Below are 19,694 nucleotides of genomic sequence, written 5' to 3'. Positions count from 1 at the left end.
ATGAGCTCGGGCCCAGCGAAGCGTTTCTGGGTGTTGTTGATAAATGGGCTTTGGCTTTGCATAGTAGAGTTTTAACTTGCACCTACAGATGTAGCGACCAACTGTAGTTACTGACAGTGGTTTTCTGAAGTGTTCCTGAGCCCATGTGGTGATATCCTTTACACACTGATGTCGCATTTTGATGCAGTACCACCTGAGGGATCGAAGGTCCGTAATATCATCGCTTACGTGCAGTGATTTCTCCAGATTATCTGAACCTTTTGATGATATTACAGAGCGTAGATGGCAGCCTGGAAGTGGTGTTTCCAGATTGCCAATAAGCGAGAGCGGGCTCAGGCCAGGAGAGTGGTGGGGGCCAAACAGGAAATGAAACCAAACTAAGCGCGCTGGAAAGGGAGTGAATACAGAATATAAGGAAATACAAAAATTAAGTAAATTCTGTCTATCAAGCCCTCCAAAAAAAACATTAAACGCCAACAACTGTCTGTGAGCTGCATAGTAACCAACATTGCTATTGTGGGCGCTAACACAGAGGAACTACTTTTCCTGCGTAGTGACACAGTGTCTTGCTAACCAAAGTTAATGCTAGCAACTGAAGCTGCTCGAGCTTGGAAAAGTTAGACATTCCACACGCGGCCGGGTCCATATCCAGACCCACGGAGTCAGCTGATACTGGCTCAGATACGGCAAGATGTGTGACATAACCCAGTGTTTTTCAACCTTTTTTGAGGCAAGGCACATTTCTTTCATTAAAAAATCCGGAGGCACACCACCAGCAGAAAACGTTAAAAAATGAAAACTCCACCAGGTCGTTGTGCCTTATTTTGAGTTTGTTGGTGTTTTCCTGTGTGTAGTGCTTTAGTTCTTGTCTTGCGCTGTTATTTTGGTGGCTCTTCCTGTTTTTTTGGTGTTTTCCTGTAGCGCTTTCAGGTCTTCCTTTGAGCGCTATTCCGCGCACCTGCTTTGTGTTAGCAAGCAGGGCTATTTACGTTGTTGCTATCCTTCCTTGTGTGGACATTGTTAATTGCCATGTCATGTACGGATGTACTTAGTGGACGCCGTACGTTTTTGCTGTCGTCCAGCATTCTGTTTCTGTTTACTTTGTAGCCAGTTCAGTTTTGCAGAGCCATTGCCTTTTCCTTTCCCTTTTGTTCATTTTTGGTTTAACCCTTACATACCTTTTTACCTGCACGCTGCTTCCCGCTGTGGTCTGCATATTGGGATCACAACAAACCATCCTCGTCTCACCCGACACATTCCGACTTTTACAAAGCAATAACTACCTGCTGCCATTTACTGACATGGAGTATTACTCCTTGGAGTATTACCTACTCAGTGGCCTAGTGGTTAGAGTGTCCGCCCTGAGATCGGTAGGTTGTGAGTTCAAACCCCGGCCGAGTCATACCAAAGACTATAAAAATGGGACCCATTACCTCCCTGCTTGGCACTCAGCATCAAGGGTTCGAATTGGGGGTTAAATCACCAAAAATGATTCCCGGGCGTGGCCACCGCTGCTGCCCACTGCTCCTCTCACCTCCCAGGAGCTGATCAAGGGTGATGGGTCAAATGCAGAGAATAATTTCGCCCCACCAATTGTGTGTGACAATCATTGGTACTTTAACTTTAACGTGGTTACCCTGCCGAGTTTTACACAGCACGGACACTAAGCAACAGCACATTATTTGCAGATTATAATTATTGATTTGCAAAAAATATTTTTTGGACCAATTGCATAATTTCCCACGGCACACCAGACAATATCTCACGGCACATTAGTTGAAAAACACGGACATAACCAATACCTGTCTTGTTAGACGCCTCATGCTAGCAGTTTTTTACTATCAAGAATGCACAGAAAAGTGCTCATTTCTCACATGAGGGCTTGTGGATGGTGGGTGAGATATCACAAAAAGGTGGTTTCCGCTTAAAGCCCAAGAATAAGCAAACGACAGCATGTGAGTTGATGACTTTCTGCAGTCTGAATGAGCAATTTTATGCTCTTTTAAAAACATCTTTAGAACGTGGTTGTTTGGTTTAGACCAGGTTCCATGGTCGTGTGGTTTCCAGAAAACATAGTAAGTTGCTTCTTTGTTGTGGTTTGCATAACAGCGTGAAGTATGACAGCAAAGAAATACGACTCCCAAATAAACAGCCTCTTTTTTTATGAGCCTCGTGTAATGGATAAACTTGGCCACGCTCACTTTTATCAGCTGGGATTCCTGTCAGACCGAGGAGTAAGGAGGCGTTAATTCTGCTTCCCAATGTTCTGCTATAACCCGATATTAGGTTGGTGGTATCAGTGGAGGCGTGTTAAAGTCATTTAGAAAATGAAATGCCTTCATCATACTTTAATTGTTCATCCAGTCTCCCCAGACAAACACTCTTCCAAGCAGATGAAGTCCATCGTGGCAAAGCCAATAAACGTTGCACTAAATATTTTCTTATTGGAACAACAACATTCGTATTGTCAGACACAAGTATGCTTTGCTTTTTTTTTGTTTTGAACGTTTTGAACCCTGCGGCTTATGAAACGGTGTGGCTAATTTATGGATTTTTCTTCGCTAACTGCCATTGTGTTTGGTGTTCAACAAATAATATTACGCCGACAGGGACACTATAAAGATGTGGAATTGTTTGTGCTGTGGCGCCATCTTTTGTAGGAGTTCGCTCACTCCTGCGGATTGAACATTTCCTGTTCCGTGCTGGAAGTGTATTCGTCCATAGCGTTTCTGCTCGAAATAATTCCTTTTTCGTCACTCCAAGCAATGTTTGTAAGTTTTACAATATAACTAAAACGGTTTGAACTTACTGAATCGTCCCACACATGATGTCTGTAGGAGAGTTTTCATGCATATTTGTACGTGCTATTGCAATGTAATCCAGCTAGCGTCTTTAGCATTAGTTAGTATGCTAACACATTTACATGCGTCTGTGTTAGTATTATTAACTTCCGATGGCATTCTTTTTGTGTTGTTTCAGTGTCATATATTCACCAAAAACGTCACCGTGGCGTTATTGAGTCTGTTTAGCTGATTGTAGAGCTAGCTTCCGCAGCTAGTGGGTCCATGACGATGACTTCTGTTTTGTTTGATCAGCCGTTTCACTGCCGTGTTACAGAGTCTTTAGAAACAATTAGGTATGTAAATAAAGATTGACAAAAAATATACATATATCTGCGACTTAAGGTCTGGTACCAATAGAATTTACGGTAAAATAGCGGCAGCTGCGTTTGCCAGGAATTCGCAAATTAGGGCAATTTTAGAACATGCAAACTCCACACAGAAAGACCCTTAGCCCGGGAATCGAACCCAGGACTCTCTCACTGTGAAGCGCAAGCACTAACCACTGCCCCGTCATCAATATTAGTGTCTGCAAAATGCCAGTGTTTCTGAGACATGTGAGCACTACATGAGGATTTTAACTTAAAGTATGTGTACAACCTTTCACTGGTCAACTCACAACATGGCCTTTCGCAACACGTTCCTTCAAGTGAGCCATTAAAAATGAGCCTTAAATGGTCTGTATCTGTTAAATAGCTGCTTGCAGCCAGTTCCAACACACTTAAAGGCACAGCATGGTTCATTTCCATGCAGTTTAAAATAAAGTACATAGACATAACCCCACCTGCCACAGAAATACAGGAAAACATGTCGTTAGCCAAAAGGGAACTAGGTTAATGCTTTAACACAAACCCCTAAAATGATTAAATTATGCTGTAAATTTAAATGTACAATCTGCAAAATCTTTAATTTAGACAGAATATTAATAACATGGTAAGTTTTAAAGGAGCCATATGTAATAATCTGGCCAGAAATGGTACTGCAATCACGGTCAAAATTATGTAGTCCCCTCCCTGACTGAGCCGAATCCAGTTGGATGAACTGGGCTACTCTGAGAAACTTCAAACTTCCACTGCTTCTTACTAGGAGTTGAGGTGCTGGGACCATAATAGCTGAATAGACAAGCATGTTGTCATTAACAAATCTCTAACCAACACATTTTACACAGCATGAGGCTATTTTCAGGAAGAAGTACGTCTTACATGCGTACAATATCACAACATACATATGGTTATTGTCAGTACTATCAGAAAACCAAGACTAAAACCAACTACAACCAACGCTAGCAATGGTTATGCTGGTGACAATAAGTAGAGCATGCTTAGCAGCTTAATGTACGCCCAAAACTAAGAGGAGACATTTTACCAAGGTATACCTATAGGCTACTGTTTCAAACGTTTCAGATTGCCATATAACTTGGTACATGTAGTCCACAATATGCAAACACCAATGAGGAATTATTTCATCATTTGAATTAAAATTAAAATTCCAGCAGCAGTGTACAGAATTGAGATCGAATTTAAAAAAGTAAATAATATCAGCATATTGAGAAGGAAATAGGCACTGACACTACCCATATCCACATAGTTTTTATTTGTCCAAAATATATTTTGCCCTGTCAGTTGGAATACACATGGACATACAGGCATATATTTCCCCTGTTAGCAATGTATGTCCATGTGTCATTGACCGGGCTAGCATGCTAAGCATTACACTAGGAGCTAAGCACCATCACACTAAGCATTGGTAGCAGGAACATACTAGCTTTGTTAGACAAGATCATAGACTGTATCGGACAATAAAGTTTGCATACCAAATGTCCATTTATTACATTTATTAAATGTCATTTGTTACAAGTCATTAAAAAAAGGTAAATGCCTGACTTACCCAGCAAGGAGGAAATTAGCAAGTTTGGTCAAACGGTGGAGGGCGGGGCATCGAAATGAAAACAATAACAATATTTCGGGGCTGTAAATCTAACTTTGAAATGAGCATATTAACTACTGTTATCAGTTATAGAGGTATTGGAAAAGAACATGATTTATGAATGCATTTTGACATATTTAATGACGACTTCACATGACATTATTACATATGGCTCCTCCCAGAGAGATGTATTTAACAATTTGTCATAATTCTCACAGTGAAGTGGTGAGTTTGTACATATTATACATAACCACCGTCATTGAGGTTATCTACTGTTTCTTGCTCTGCAGGAATCCCCTGCATTTACAACTGTGATCGGCTATTTTATGGTCTTTGACTTAGTTCTGAACAATGCAATGCGGCCGACACACTGACCACACAGGTCTATAGGAACTAAAAGTTGCAGGAACTTAAAAGTCTCCAAACTTTTGGTTGTAAAAGACCTGACGTTTTTGTAAGTTGACAATAAATAGTTGGATTTACCTCCGTGCCTTTGGGTCCTCTGACTCCACTCGATCCCCTCAAGCCTGGAGGTCCCTACAAATATAAATAACATGTCATAAATGACAGACAAGACAAGGTAAAAAAGTGTCCATCATCTACTGTTTGCAGGAAGTCACATTTAACTTCATTCTACAACACACGGCATTTCAGCACTCAGATATGCACGTTTTATTTCCTAATACAGGTTTGGATCTCGTGTTATTCACAGAACTTTTGTTGGCTTCTAAATGTTCAAAGGAGTAGAGCATGGATGGTAAATGCACGATGCCGAATCAGGTGTGTGTCAATGATGTCATGTTGACCACTCATTTAAATGGCCTTCATGAAACACAACACTTACCCTATTTTTCGGGCTATAAGGCGCACTTAAAATCCTTTCATTTTGTCAAAACTCGACAGTGCGCCTTATAACCCGGTGCGCCTAATGTACGGAATAATTGTGGTTGTGCTTACCGACCTCGAAGCTATTTTATTTGGTACATGGTGTAATGATAAGTGTGGCCAGTAGATGGCAGTCAGACATAAGATATAAATGTAGACTGCACTATGACTCAAGTAAACAACACCAACATTCTCAAAAATCTATCAAAATGTTTTAGTAGGACTTTGGTAAGCTGTGAAGCCACACCGCTTGATGGATTGTACTGTGCTTTAACATAGGAGTATTATTATGGTGTGTGTGTAAAATAAGACATATTATGCAAAACCAACTTTTCTTACTTTCTGGTACTTGCTGATCTGTATTTGGGATCTGCATAAGTTCTAAAAAATTGCGCGGGTCCGCCTTTGTAGTCCGTGCCGACACCGTAGTCGATAAGCTTCTTCTTTTTCTCTATCTTCTTGTTATGGGACATTCATCCTCCACTGTTGCCATTTCTAATATAAAGTAGTGTAAAGTTCTTACTTATATCTGTCAGTACACTCACCATGAAAGCACTAAAACATACTGGTGTAGTTAGTTTACATTATTCACCCAAGGAACTTTAGTTATTAGAGAGTTTTTCATGGGACACATTTTGGGTGTTTTTGTTGCACTCGTGAGCCACGGATGAGGAGATGCTGCTCAGTTATTGATTGAAGTAAAATGTGAATGTCATTAAAACAGTTAGTGCCATCTTTTGACACTTCTTCCACTCCCGTCCTTACACGCTACACCGCTACAACAAAGATGACGGGGAGAAGACGCTGTCGAAGTGGAGGCACGTAAACAAAACGGCACATCCTGAAGCGACTGTCAAAGAAAGCGACTTGAAGGTGATGTGTAAAACATCATCTATGCAACATTTTGAGTAAATAACCTCCATTACATGTTATGCAGACCACAAGGAAGTCTTTTACATTTAGAAAATAATCATAATAATATGACTCCTTTAATGCACATTATAATCGTGCGCCTTTTGTATGAAAATCGACCTGACTAGAACCGCTCATCGGCAGTGCGCCTTATAATCCGGTGCGCCCTATTGTCCGGAAAATATGGTATTGTGAGAATATTGCATCAAAGATCATCGAATGTCGCTTCTGGCCTTCTTTCATCCTCCTAGACTGCCTTATAAAACAGGGAAACACTTTTTGGGGGAGAATGATCCTCATCATCCACAATCCTAATGTGTGACAAGAACACGGGTCAGTAAAAAGCTGCTAGCATGAGGCGTCGAACAATGCGGGTAATGGCTATTTCAGCTATGAAGTTTCAGTTTCAGTTTATTTGGAACGTGCATAAAATACAATGGAATGCATCACATGTTTCCACTTGTTTCATTACGACACATTAGAAAAGGAGTAGGAAGAAGCTGAGTTTATTTAATCCTACCCCTTTTCATATCATAGCTTATCCCATTTCCTTGTTCTCTGTAACAGAACAGTGAATAAATAAATATTAAGTAAACAAATATTAAATACATAAATAATATTTATCTAAAAAAAAAAAAAAAGGTTAATAATGTTCATCATAATGTTTGTTGTGTGTACTTAGTGAACACTTGTAGTTTGAATAGTCTCTTAAAGTGAATCATATTGCTGTTTTGTTGGATTTCTTTGCTTAATCCATTCCATAATTGAATTCCACATACTGATATGCTAAAGATTTTAAGTGTTGTATGTGCATACAAATGTTTGAAATTACATTTTCTTCTAAGGTTATATTTCTCCTCTTTTGTTGAGAAAAATTGTTGTACATTCTTGGCTAGCAGTTTATAGTTTGCTTTGTGCATCATTTTAGATGTTTGTACATGCACCCCAATGTTGAATTTCAATAATTGTGATATAATAAATAAAGTGTTTGTATTTTCTCTATATCCAACATTATGTATTATTATAATTGATATATTTGTAACACCGTTAATGAATGAAGTGTACTTTTGTAGTTATTTCCCATATTTCTACACAATAATCAGGTATGGTAATACCAGTGAGCAGTAGAGAATATGGAGTGATTTTTGGTTTAGAACATGTTTTGCTTTATTCATTATTGACGTGTTTCTTGCCACTTTATGTTGTTTATTTGTTACATGAGATTTCCAGTTCATTTTATCATCTTTTATTACAGCCAAAAATGTGTTTTCTTTTACCCTTTCAATTTCTATTCCGTCTTTTTGTATTTGTGTTTGACTTTCCCCTCTAATGTTACCAAATAGCATTATTTTAGTCTTACTGAGATTCAAAGAGTCTTTTTTTTGTTTTTGTTAATTTCTTCTTTTAATATTTTTATTATCTTCTGTGTGTTCTCTCCTGAACAAAACGCTGTTGTATCATCTGCAAAAAATACTAACTTTAAGTCCTTTGTAACTTTACAAATGTCATTTATATTAATATTGAACAATTTTGGTCCGAGTTTTGATCCCTGTGGTACGCCACAAAGTATTTTCAGCTATGTAGACGTGTGTTCCTGTTGGTTAAGTAACTTCTAATCCAGTTCAAGACCAACCCTCTGATTCTATACCTTTCTAGTTAGTTTATTAAGATGCTCTGATTCATTGTGTCACAGCATCTGCTTTAAGAATTAAACATCTGCCGACCTGCATATTAACCACGGTGTAGCAACACAGAGGAACTACTTTTTTGGTGTAGTGACACAGTGTGTCAGGTTTTTCAGTTAACCCTCAGGGAATCCTTCAATGTTTGGACGTCACAGGTCGAAAGGGTTTCTCTCAATAAAGTCTTAACAGAAAAGCATTTATTTATTTTTACTTTCAATGCTAAATCTCTAGATCAAGGGTGTCATTCTGGTTTTCATTGAGGGCCACATTGCAGTTCTTGCTGCTCTCAGAGGGACGCATGTTACAGTGAATATATATATATATATATATATATATATATATATATATATATATATATATATATATATATATATATATATATATATAATTGCCTCATTATGTTATGACACAATTCCCTATGGATCTCCATTGTTTACACACAAATTGATGGATGACGTACTTGCTTTTGAAATCATAAGTGAATATATATGTAAATAATACAGAGGCGTCGCAACTGTTTTCAACATGGGCCGCATAATGAAAAGTTAAAGTATGTGGGAACCATTCTGATCAGTGGCGTGCGGTGAGGTTCATGTCAGGTGAGGCACTGACTTCATCACAGTCAGATTTACAAACATATGAACCCTAAAGAGTATCGTATTCACCATTTGATTGGCAGCAGTTAACGGGTTATGTTTAAAAGCTCATACCAGCATTCTTCCCTGCTTGGCACTCAGGGTTGGAATTGGGGGTTAAATCCCCAAAAATTATTCCCAGGCACGGCGCCGCTGCTGCCCACTGCTCCCCTCACCTCCCAGGGGGTGAACAAGGGGATGGGTCAAATGCAGAGGACAAATTTCACCACACCTAGTGTGTGTGTGACAATCATTGGTATACTTAACTTTAACTTTACACTTACAAACTGTAGCACACAAAAAAGCACATTTAATAAAAAAAAAACGTTATTATGGTCTTACCTTTACTTATAAGTGCGGGAGCAGTGGTGTTCGTGTTGGAAGAGTTGTGAATGAATGAATTATGAAATCCGCGCTGCAGTCTGCAGGTGTACCTAATGTTGTGTCCCTGTTCACGGCTCCTCCGGCGCGCCGCACGAGCATTGTTGTTTTTGCACTTTTTGGCTTCTTGTTAAGTGACTTTTTTTGGGTGGATTCGGTCTTGCACGTGGAGGGTTTGGGTGTGGGCTTTGGTTGGTGTGGCGCGCCCGTCGGGCGGTGCATTCTGCGGCGGAGGTGCTTGGCACCAGGAGGCGGGGTTATGAGACGAGCCTCCAGTTTTATGATCGCTCATCACAAGAAATACGTGACACACATACAGTTGTTGACAAAATACACTGTACATTATATACCTCAGCTAACTAAACTATGGAAATGTATAATATAATTCATATAGCAATACGGTCTCACTGCACAGCAGGCCAGCAGTTAGCCTAGTCATTGCGCACAATCCATGTTGAGGCACAACGCAGTGACGTGCCTCAACCGTCTCTTCTCAGTATTTGAACGGCAAATGTGAAAATACAAATAAAAATAATCTAAAACTGGTGAAGTTAAATGGAAAATAACTTTAGTATAATCACTGGATACATATAACAATTTAATTATTTTTCTTTCTTTTTACTTTTTTTCTTTTCTTTCCATGATGGCAGGTGAGGCCATGCCTCCCCTGCCTCTAGTGACGGCACGCCACTGATTCTGATATATTTTGATTTAGTAAAAAATGCTAAACATACATTTAAAGACAAAGCTTAGTGTCAGCTTTGTGTTATAGGTGACAGTGTGTACTATTCATGATTATGTAGGTAAATCAGACAGTAAAAATAAATATAAGAGCAAAAAGACATAAAGGGCGCAGCCACCACTGCTGCTCACTGCTCCCCTCACCTCCCAGGGGGTGATCAAGGGTGATGGGTCAAATGCAGAGAATAATTTCGCCACACCAAGTGTGTGTGTGACAATCATTGGTACTTTAACTTAATAATGTCATGAGAAAAAGCTGACATTTTGATACTAATAACTAATAATCTACTTTCACTTAAAACACAAAGCTGACCCTAAATTTGTATCTTTAAATAAAGTAGAATAATGTATTTTTTGTATGTATTATTATTATTTTTTTTTTAATACCTTGACTTATTAGTATGCGACCCTTAGTGGAAGATGTTTGGACACACCTGACTTGTATTCAATGTTCAGAGTGTTTCGCATTACATTACAAATTCTTACTTTTTTTTGTTGTTTACAATTTTGCTAGTCTTGTTTTATCCACCAATATGTGTTTATGTGTTTATACAATATTTGTTTGCATGTTCAGATTGTTCTCAAGTTTAAAAAACATGCAGTTGTATGAATCGCATGCAATTTGCCTGTCAAAATTGAAAGAAGGAATATATTTAGTCAGAAAAGATGAAGTGTTTTATTAGTGTACTTTACTTCCAGGCTTTTGCGGGCCACATAAAACATTGTGGCGGGCCCGAACTGGTCCCCGGGCCTTGAGTCTGACACCTGTGATATAGATCAACTTCAGAGCTTATTTGTTGAAATCAAGTTTTCTATGTTTTTTTTATGTTTTATGCACTTTTTGTCAAAGAAATCACATTTTTTTGTAATGGCAAAAACACACTGAAATATTTCAAAAGTGAAATGTTTGATGTGAAGTAATTGGAGCCTTGAATAGGTCGATAATACACAACAACATTGGTTTTGATTCATAATAATGGTTTGAGCATTGAGCCTTTTCAATAAAAGACGACTTTAGAAGACCCTCGGACTCTTCAGGATCCCACTCATAAAAGTGTCATACATTAATAGTTTTTTTTTTACTTTCAACGCTTAAATTTGTAGATCAACTTCATATCTATCCACTTATGTTAGGTTTTTGTTATTTTTTAAATGTTTTTGCACGCTTTATAACCTTTTTGTAAAAAAAAACAAAAAAAAACCTTTTTTGACAGTATATCAAAAATGGCCGTTATAAAGGGAGTCAAAAGTGTCCTCAGGCCTAAATCGTAGTCTAACTGTATCGCTTGTGCTAAAAATAACTGCACATTTTGAGATTAATTCCTTTATCCTGAGGCCATATTTCATCTCACTCATTTTCAAAATGAACATTATGTCGCATGATGTCATCTTCAAAAGCCAAAAAAGGACCCTAGGGTCGCCTTGAGGGCTCAACTTAAAAATTCCATACTGGACCAGCTAGGAATCTGAACCGACTGAATCCGTTTATACTGGCTCTCAACTCGATGACATTGCTAGGAACACATGTGCTGAAAGATACAACCATCCCAGTAAGAATGGACATTTTAAATCACCGTTTAGTTATATTTGTATTTTGTTGATGAACATTTAGCACTTAGACCAGGGGTCACCAACGCGGTGCCCGCGGGCACCAGGTCGCCCGTAAGGACCAGATGGGTCGCCCGCGGGCCTGTTCTAAAAAATAAAAAATAAAAAAAAAAATAAAATAAAATTAAAAAAAATAAAAAACAATTTTTTTTTTTTTTTTTAAATGAAATCTACATAGAAAAAACACAAGATACACTTTCAATCAGTGCATCAACCCAAACAACCTCCCCCATGCACACTCATCCACACCCACTCACACAAAAGGGGTTATTTATTTCTGCTACCAATATTCTGGTTCCCACAACATAGACATCTGCAAGGGACACAGTCCCTGAAGCACACATGATTGTATAGGCTGCTGGTCCACTAACATTTTCATTAATTACTATTTTTATGTAATTATTTTTATATTGTTTTACTTTCTTTTTTATCCAAGAAAATGTTTTTTATTTATTTATCTTATTTTATTTTATTTTTAAAAAAAGGGCCGTATCTTCAACAGACCAGGTTGTCAATGAAATTAGATTTGTTTAAAGGGTTTTTAAAACCAGGCCCAGTCCAAAAAATGTCCAAGTCGGACTCAGCAACACACACCTTCATTCATGTACACAGAAAAAAATTAGGGAACACAACAGATTGCATATAATTTATAAACAAAATTACATTTTCAAAATAAGCATTTATGTACAGTCAAGATTATGTCCAGGTCACTCAAATTAGGGAACACAACAACAGATATCATATAATCTATAAACATAATTATACTTTCAAAATAAGCCTTTGAGGACTTCTCATCTTTTTTTTAATGTTTTTTGGCATCATTATCGTTTTCAACCATGTAACTTTCTAAAGTTAGAAAATACTGAATAAATGTTTTAAAGAAAGTAATACTAAGTGAATATCTGTTTTTGGCCTTAAAAATAAACATTTTACCGAGTACTATAATTAAATTGACTAAATCATGATTGTCAATGAATTCTCCTAAAATAACAGAAACCACATTAAGCTTCATAAACAAACCAATCCTTAAACACATTTTTCAACTTCCACCCAAAACAAAGACACAATATGACAATACCAAAACAAATGCAGGGTGGATTCAGGCTCCTGACAACAAAATCGGCAATGAATGAAATGAATGAATGAATGAATGAAATGAATGAATGAAATAAGTTTATTTCGGTCATATGATCAACCATTAACCATTTTGTGTGACAGTACAGTACAAATTATACATATATAACAATCATACACATTTACACACAAAAAGAAAAGAAAAGAAAAAAGCATGACCGAAAAAGGAATAGGCTGAAGCCAAGGCTTATATTTGCCTATCCTATACCTTCACTGAAAATAAGATTACCTGGAACATCAACATTAAAAAGAAAAAAAAAATCAATGGGATGAAAGTAATCGTTGCTATATTTTATAATTTTCAATTATTTCACCTTTCAATGTTTTCTTAAACCTTAACAAAGAAGTACATGTCTTCAACTCATCACTGAGCTTGTTCCACCATTTAACTCCTAAAACTGAAATACATTTGTATTTTGTATTTGTTCTTGCTTTACATATTTCGAAAACCAATATCCCCCGTAAATTATAGTTTACTCCTCTTAATTGAAATAACCTAAGAATACAAGCTGGAAGGCTGTTGTTCTTTACTCGAAACATAATTTCCATTGTTTTTAAAAACACAATATCTGAAAATTTTAACACATTAGAACTTATAAATAATGGATTGGTATGTTCATAGTAGCACGCTTTGTGTATTATTCTAATGACCCGTTTTTGAAGTTTAATTATTGGGTCTACGTTTGTTTTATAAACATTTCCCCAAACTTCAACACAATATGTTAAATATGGAAAAATAAAAGAATAATATAACATATGCAAACATTTCTTATTCAGCATGTGTTTTACTTTATAAAGAATAGCAATGGATTTGGATATTTTTCCCTTTATATATTCAATATGCGGTTTCCAACATAATTTATGATCAATTATTATTCCCAAGAATTTAGTTTCATATACTCTATCAATTTCCACTTGATTTAATTTTAATTTTGCTTCACAGTTTGTCCTTGCACCACTAAACACCATAAACTTAGTTTTCTTATCATTTAATGATAACTTATTAATATCAAACCATTTTTTTAGCTGAATCAACTCAACATCTATTATCCTCAACACTTCCTTCAAGTCTTCTCCTGAACAATATACATTTGTATCATCTGCAAACATAATAAATTTCAATTTATTAGACACTGAACAAATATCATTTAAATATAGTATAAATAACTTAGGTCCCAATACCGAGCCTTGTGGCACCCCACAAGTTACTCTTCTTGGCTGTGATTTAGTCTTATTAATTTCCACATATTGAGATCTATTGCTTAAATAACTACTTAACCACTGTTGTGAAACACCTCTTATGCCATAGTTTTCCAATTTTTGCAGAAGTAAGGAATGATCGATTGTGTCAAAAGCTTTACATAAGTCAATAAATACTCCAACGGTGTGTTGTTTCTTTTCTATTGCTGTAGCTACGTTTTCTACAAAGTCCATCACTGCTAGGGATGTAGATCGATTACTCCTGAAGCCATACTGCTGATCATTCAGTAGCTCATGTTTGTCAATGAACTGATCAAGTCTATTTACAAATAATTTCTCAAGAATTTTTGCAAATTGAGGTAGTAGAGACACAGGTCTATAATTTGAGACCATGTGTTTATCACCATTTTTATAAATTGGAATAACTTTAGCAATTTTCATTTTGTCAGGAAAAGTTCCAGTTGATAAAGATTTATTACATATATAAGTAAACGGCTTCAGGACACAATCCACCACTTCTTTAACGAGTGACATATCCACGTTGTTACCATCGACAGATTTTTTGTTTTTAAACTTTCTGACCACTTCTAACACATCACTTTCACAAACTCCGCCAAGAAACATTGAATTTTTAATGTCAGATACACGCTTTAACTTTTTCTCATCATTCATATTAAAATTTATATTTTTTGCCAAATTTGGGCCAACATTCACAAAAAACTTATTGAATTCCTCAGCTATTTCTTCTATATTTTCAATAATTGAGTTGTCATCTTTTACCAGATAAGCTGTAAAATCCTTTTTGCTAGATTTTTTAATCATTGTATTAAGCACATTCCAGGTTTCAATTATATTATTTTTATGTTTATGCAGCAATTGTTCATAATAGTTTTTTTGTTGCAGCCTCATGATACATGTCAATCTGTTTTTATACTTTTTATATTTATCCTCATTTTCTGTTGTTCGATGCTTAATAAATTCCTTGTAAAGCCTTTTTTTTTTTTTACAGGCTTTTACTAAACCACCTGTTATCCATGGTTTCTCCCTCTTTTTAGTATTTTGCTTATATTCTCTCAATGGACAATGATGGTCATAAAGTGTCAGAAATATATCCAGGAATGTATCGTATGCTTCATTAGTGTCCTCCACAAAAACATTTTGCCAATCCTGATTTAAAAGATCAGCCTTGAATGCCTTAACTGCTTCTGGTGATTTTATTCTAACAAAGTTATTTATTTGTCTTTTTGTTTGTAAGTTTGTCTCCTTGTTCATTTGCATCACTGTAAAGACAGGCAAGTGATCACTTACATCAGTCACTAAGAGTCCACTTTTTCTATTCCCATCAAATACATTTATAAAAATATTGTCAATCAGTGTTAAGCTGTCCTTTGTTATTCTGCTAGGTTTTACAATTAGTGGAAAGAAACTCAAGCTGAACATAAGATTAACAAAATCAGTGGTTTTCATGTGATCATTAAATTTCAACAAATCAATGTTGAAGTCACCACAAATCAAGATCACCTTATCATTATGTCTTTCATATAACTCAAACATTTTCTTATTAAATTGATCAATGCATGATCCTGGAGTTCTATAAATACAACTAATTAATATGTTTTTGGATCTTTCAACACTGATTTCAATAGTTACACATTCCATCAGATTGTCAATAGCAGTTGTCATGTCAGCAATCAGCCTACATTTGAGAGAGGACATCACAAACAATACAACACCTCCTCCCCTTTTGTTCATCCTGTTTTGCCAAAACATTTCATATCCCTCTAATCCATCCAGTAATTCCTTACTATCACTCAACCAAGTTTCTGAAATTGCTATTATGGTAAACCTTTGCTGTATTTGTTTAAGATACTCTTTAATTTTGGAAAAGTTACTGTAAAGACTCCTGCTGTTGAAATGAATCACAGAAAAGCCTTCCATTTTAACATTTGAATTAAACTGTTCATCAGTATAATACTCACAGTCCACATTAGAGTCCTGATAGAAGTGAATATCTGGGTCAATGTTATTTTCTAACTCATAGCATTTATGATCATGATAGTCAAAAGACTTGAATTTTGTGCAGCTCATTTGTTCTTCCATCATGTTGCTTGTCCACACTGTTTCTCTGCACACAGTACACAATAAACAAGGAACATTTCCCCACTATTCCACTTGTTTATCATCATTATCTTTTTCATTGATATTGTTCAAGTTCCTTCAAGTCTCTGACCACTAATACTCTTGCTTGTTCTGGTGGACCATTCAATCTAATCATTACTTTACAGTTCCTTGTCCATGTGTCCTGGATTCGCTTTCCCTTTTTCAAGATCCTGGCTAGTCTTGCAATTTCTGCGTTTCTCTTTGTGAGATGCTCATTTACATATACTCCTGTGCCTTTCAAATTTTTTCCCAGTTTAAGCATTTCAATTTTATGTTTTCTACTCACAAAACGGATGATGATGTTGGATCTGTTGTTTTGTTTCAGTGGAATGGTGTGGCATGCAGCTATACTTGAACTGCATACAGGAATTCCTTTGTTATTGAAGAATTTGATGACTTGCTGCTCAAGTGTGTGCAGTTCACCTCTTGGTGCACCTTCTCCCTCCTTGTCACCTGCTGTGATCCTTGCATTGGAGCGGTGGCTTGTCTCAAGCCCAGAAATCACCAGGTCATCCATCCTCGAGTACTGCTCTAGATCGTCCACTCTTCTTTCAAGTTCTTCAATCTTCTTGTCTTTGTCTTTGATAATTGCCTTCAGCTGCTTAATTTCATCAATTAAGTCCAGAAGGCCCGTTTGCTGTTTTGCTACTTTACTCAGTTCCTCTGACATGAAATTCAGAGACTTTTTCACCTCTTCCATTTCTTCTGCTAACTTCTTAGTCGCCATTGTTTAGTGAGGAAAAGTACTTTTAGAATCCAGTTGATCTTTCAAAATACTTTCTGATTCCAGGCAATCCAGTATTGATGGCGTGTCAATGCATTGGAGCACATGTCATCAAAAAGTCTCCAACAAGTCCAAAATCACAAAAATGATCCGGCAGTTTGATGTTTATCTTCCTTATAAACATGAAGATGTTGCTCTGCTGGATGGATGTGAACTTATTTTCAAGCTTTTTCATGAACTGTTGGAGCTGTGTCACCCAGTGCATCTAGCCGGCAATCATCTGACTCTGTCATATTCCATAATTTTAACATTTTCCCCGTGGGTAAGAAGTTATAAATAATTTTAATTTGAAAATAACGATTTTGCACATCGATAGTGGTTTTATAGATTAGTTTGAATATGGCATCCCATGGCAACGGGCAGTCAAAAAAGTCCTCCCATTTTCCATTTGTGTTGTATGAGGCAGCCTTCAAAGATTTCTTTATTAAATAAAAATTATATATTTTTCTATTTATTTTAGTTCCTTTTTGCCAACTAGAATTTCTTATTAGAGGTTTACAAAGTAATAATGTAGTAGTTCCATAATTAATTATTTGTTTCCATCTTTTCCCAATTACTCCAGTTAGTTGATAAAATGAAAAGCTTGAGCAAGCATCACCATACATAGTTCTAAATGCATCATACTTCATAATTTTACCATTCTCATTGATAATGTCATTGACAAAAATGATTCCTCTTTCAAACATATTTTTCCAAAAGAAAGGCTTTCCATCTATTACAATATTAGAGTTCATCCATATTAACTGCTGCAAAATATTGTCTCTTTTTTCTGGCACATAAAATTGAAAACACCACTGTGGGTGGATTGTTTCCTTTATGAACCCCGCCATGTTTCCCAGCAGACTATCTGGGAGGGAATCACTTGTAAAAAAGGATACAATTTCTTTTGATACAGTACATGTTTTTTGTCCAACAGGACATTTGTGTACCACTCAATGTTTAAATACATCTTTGGAACAATTGATGCTTTTAAAGACAGACACATAGCTTCAAGGTTGAGAAGTTTCAGGCCCCCATATTCATACTCTTTGTACAAAACCTTTCTTTTAATCTTTTCTGGTTTGCCGTTCCAGACAAAATCGAAGACCCGCCGCTCATAAATCTTAAAACATTTTGTGATGGAGCTGGTAATGACAAAAACAAATAAATAAATTGAGGAATAATTAACGAGTTGGCAATAGACATTTTACCATACAAGGTTAGGGATTTCCCTTTCCATAATTGCATAATTTTGTCCAGCTTTCTTAGTCGATTATCATAATTTACTGAGCCTAGATCTTCCAGATTTTCTGGGACAACAACACCAAGTATGTTAACTGGTCCATCTGTCCACAAAACAGGCACTTTGCATTCCATTCGAAAGGACGTTCCCTTTAGATTTCCGATCCTTAACATTTTACATTTATCATAATTAAGCTTTAGGCCAGATTGCTGTGAAAATATGTCCAAAAGATTAAGAAGGTTCCGCAAACAATGAGGAAAAATCTTATCTTTGTGAATCAGCCTTTTCTGACATGAACTTCATCAAGAACAAACACAGAACACGCCTCACTGATGCACATCTGCAAGACTCACTCAGAGTTGCAGTGTCAAGTTACACACCAGAGTACAACACACTAGTTAACAGCATGCAATGCCAGGCTTCCCACTAACTGACAAAGAAACAGATAACAGATTTGGTGTCCTGTTCAAAGTGTGACATGATTTAAAAATTTGAGAGTTTACTTTTGTATTTTACATGAGTTATTATTTGTACAAACATGGTGCAAAGTAATTCATGATTTGTTAAAAAATGTTAGTGGCTAGCTAGTTAAAATGGGATATTGTGATTTCACAAGACTGTCTTAGAAGTGATCATTTGAAAATGTTCAATTTGAAAAATGTGCACTTAGAGAAAATATAAAAATAAAGTGTTGCATATTGATATTTATCTGTTTCTATATATATTTATTGTGAGAAATCATTAAGATGATCAGTGTTTCCACAAAGATAAATATCATTAATTATTAATAATAACAGAGTTAAAGGTAAATTGAGCAAATTGGCTACTTCTGGCAATTTATTTAAGTGTGTATCAAACTGGTAGCCCTTCGCATGAATCAGTACCCAAGAAGTAGCCCTTGGTTTCAAAAAGGTTGGTGACCCCTGACTTAGACACACTGTTGCTACATGGTGGTTTAGCTTTTCACTTCAGGATAGGCACCGAATCCAGTACTTTTTTTTTTGGCACTCTTTCCGGTCCAACTGGGCACCAATTTACGTAAAATCCAGCGGTTCCATTTTACAGTACCTTGGTTGCACGTGACGTCGCAATCGGTTGCCAACTTAGCGCTTTGGCACTTGCCGATTACCAAACGACCTCTTGGTAAAGTTGCGATTTTCAATGCCAACCGAGAAATTGACTCAAAAAAACGATCTAACGTAAGTAAAATAAGCTTTTGCTTTTCCAGAATTGCACTGGCTTGTGCTAATTTACATTGTCTTTGCTAATTTACATGCCAATTTCAACACCTCCAAATTTGTTAATAAAAAAAATACAATTAAGATGCATGTTACATTTAAAGAGTCGGCGCGTAATATTACAATACTTACAGTATTAACACTTTTTAGGGCACAACAAAAGACCAACACCATACAACTATGTACTACTGCTATCTAGCGTCTTGGACTTGCAACTGTAATTACAACTCAATGTCATACTTGAAATGTGTAATAAAACAAGACATAATAACATTTTTTAACTTTAAATTAAACAATAGTATTTTATCGTCAAGAACCAGTAATATTTATTAACACACACAAA

General features: G+C 36.4%; 1 protein-coding gene across 1 annotated transcript in view; it reads right to left on the bottom strand.

Annotated features, from left to right (window-relative positions):
• Positions 1-19,694, bottom strand: part of LOC133652217 (collagen alpha-1(XXVII) chain B-like) — a 276,843-nt gene that overhangs the window by 87,184 nt on the left and 169,965 nt on the right. Inside the window, exon 28 of the mRNA XM_062050720.1 lies at positions 5,250-5,303. Within this exon, the coding sequence (XP_061906704.1) occupies positions 5,250-5,303 (54 nt within the window). The remainder of the gene's footprint in view (positions 1-5,249; positions 5,304-19,694) is intronic.

The sequence above is a fragment of the Entelurus aequoreus genome, linkage group LG06, assembly GCF_033978785.1.
Source record: "Entelurus aequoreus isolate RoL-2023_Sb linkage group LG06, RoL_Eaeq_v1.1, whole genome shotgun sequence".
In the NCBI taxonomy this organism is placed as follows: Eukaryota; Metazoa; Chordata; class Actinopteri; order Syngnathiformes; family Syngnathidae; genus Entelurus; species Entelurus aequoreus.
The sequence above is the reverse complement of the archived record's forward strand: the minus strand, read 5'-3'. Positions and strand labels throughout refer to the sequence as shown.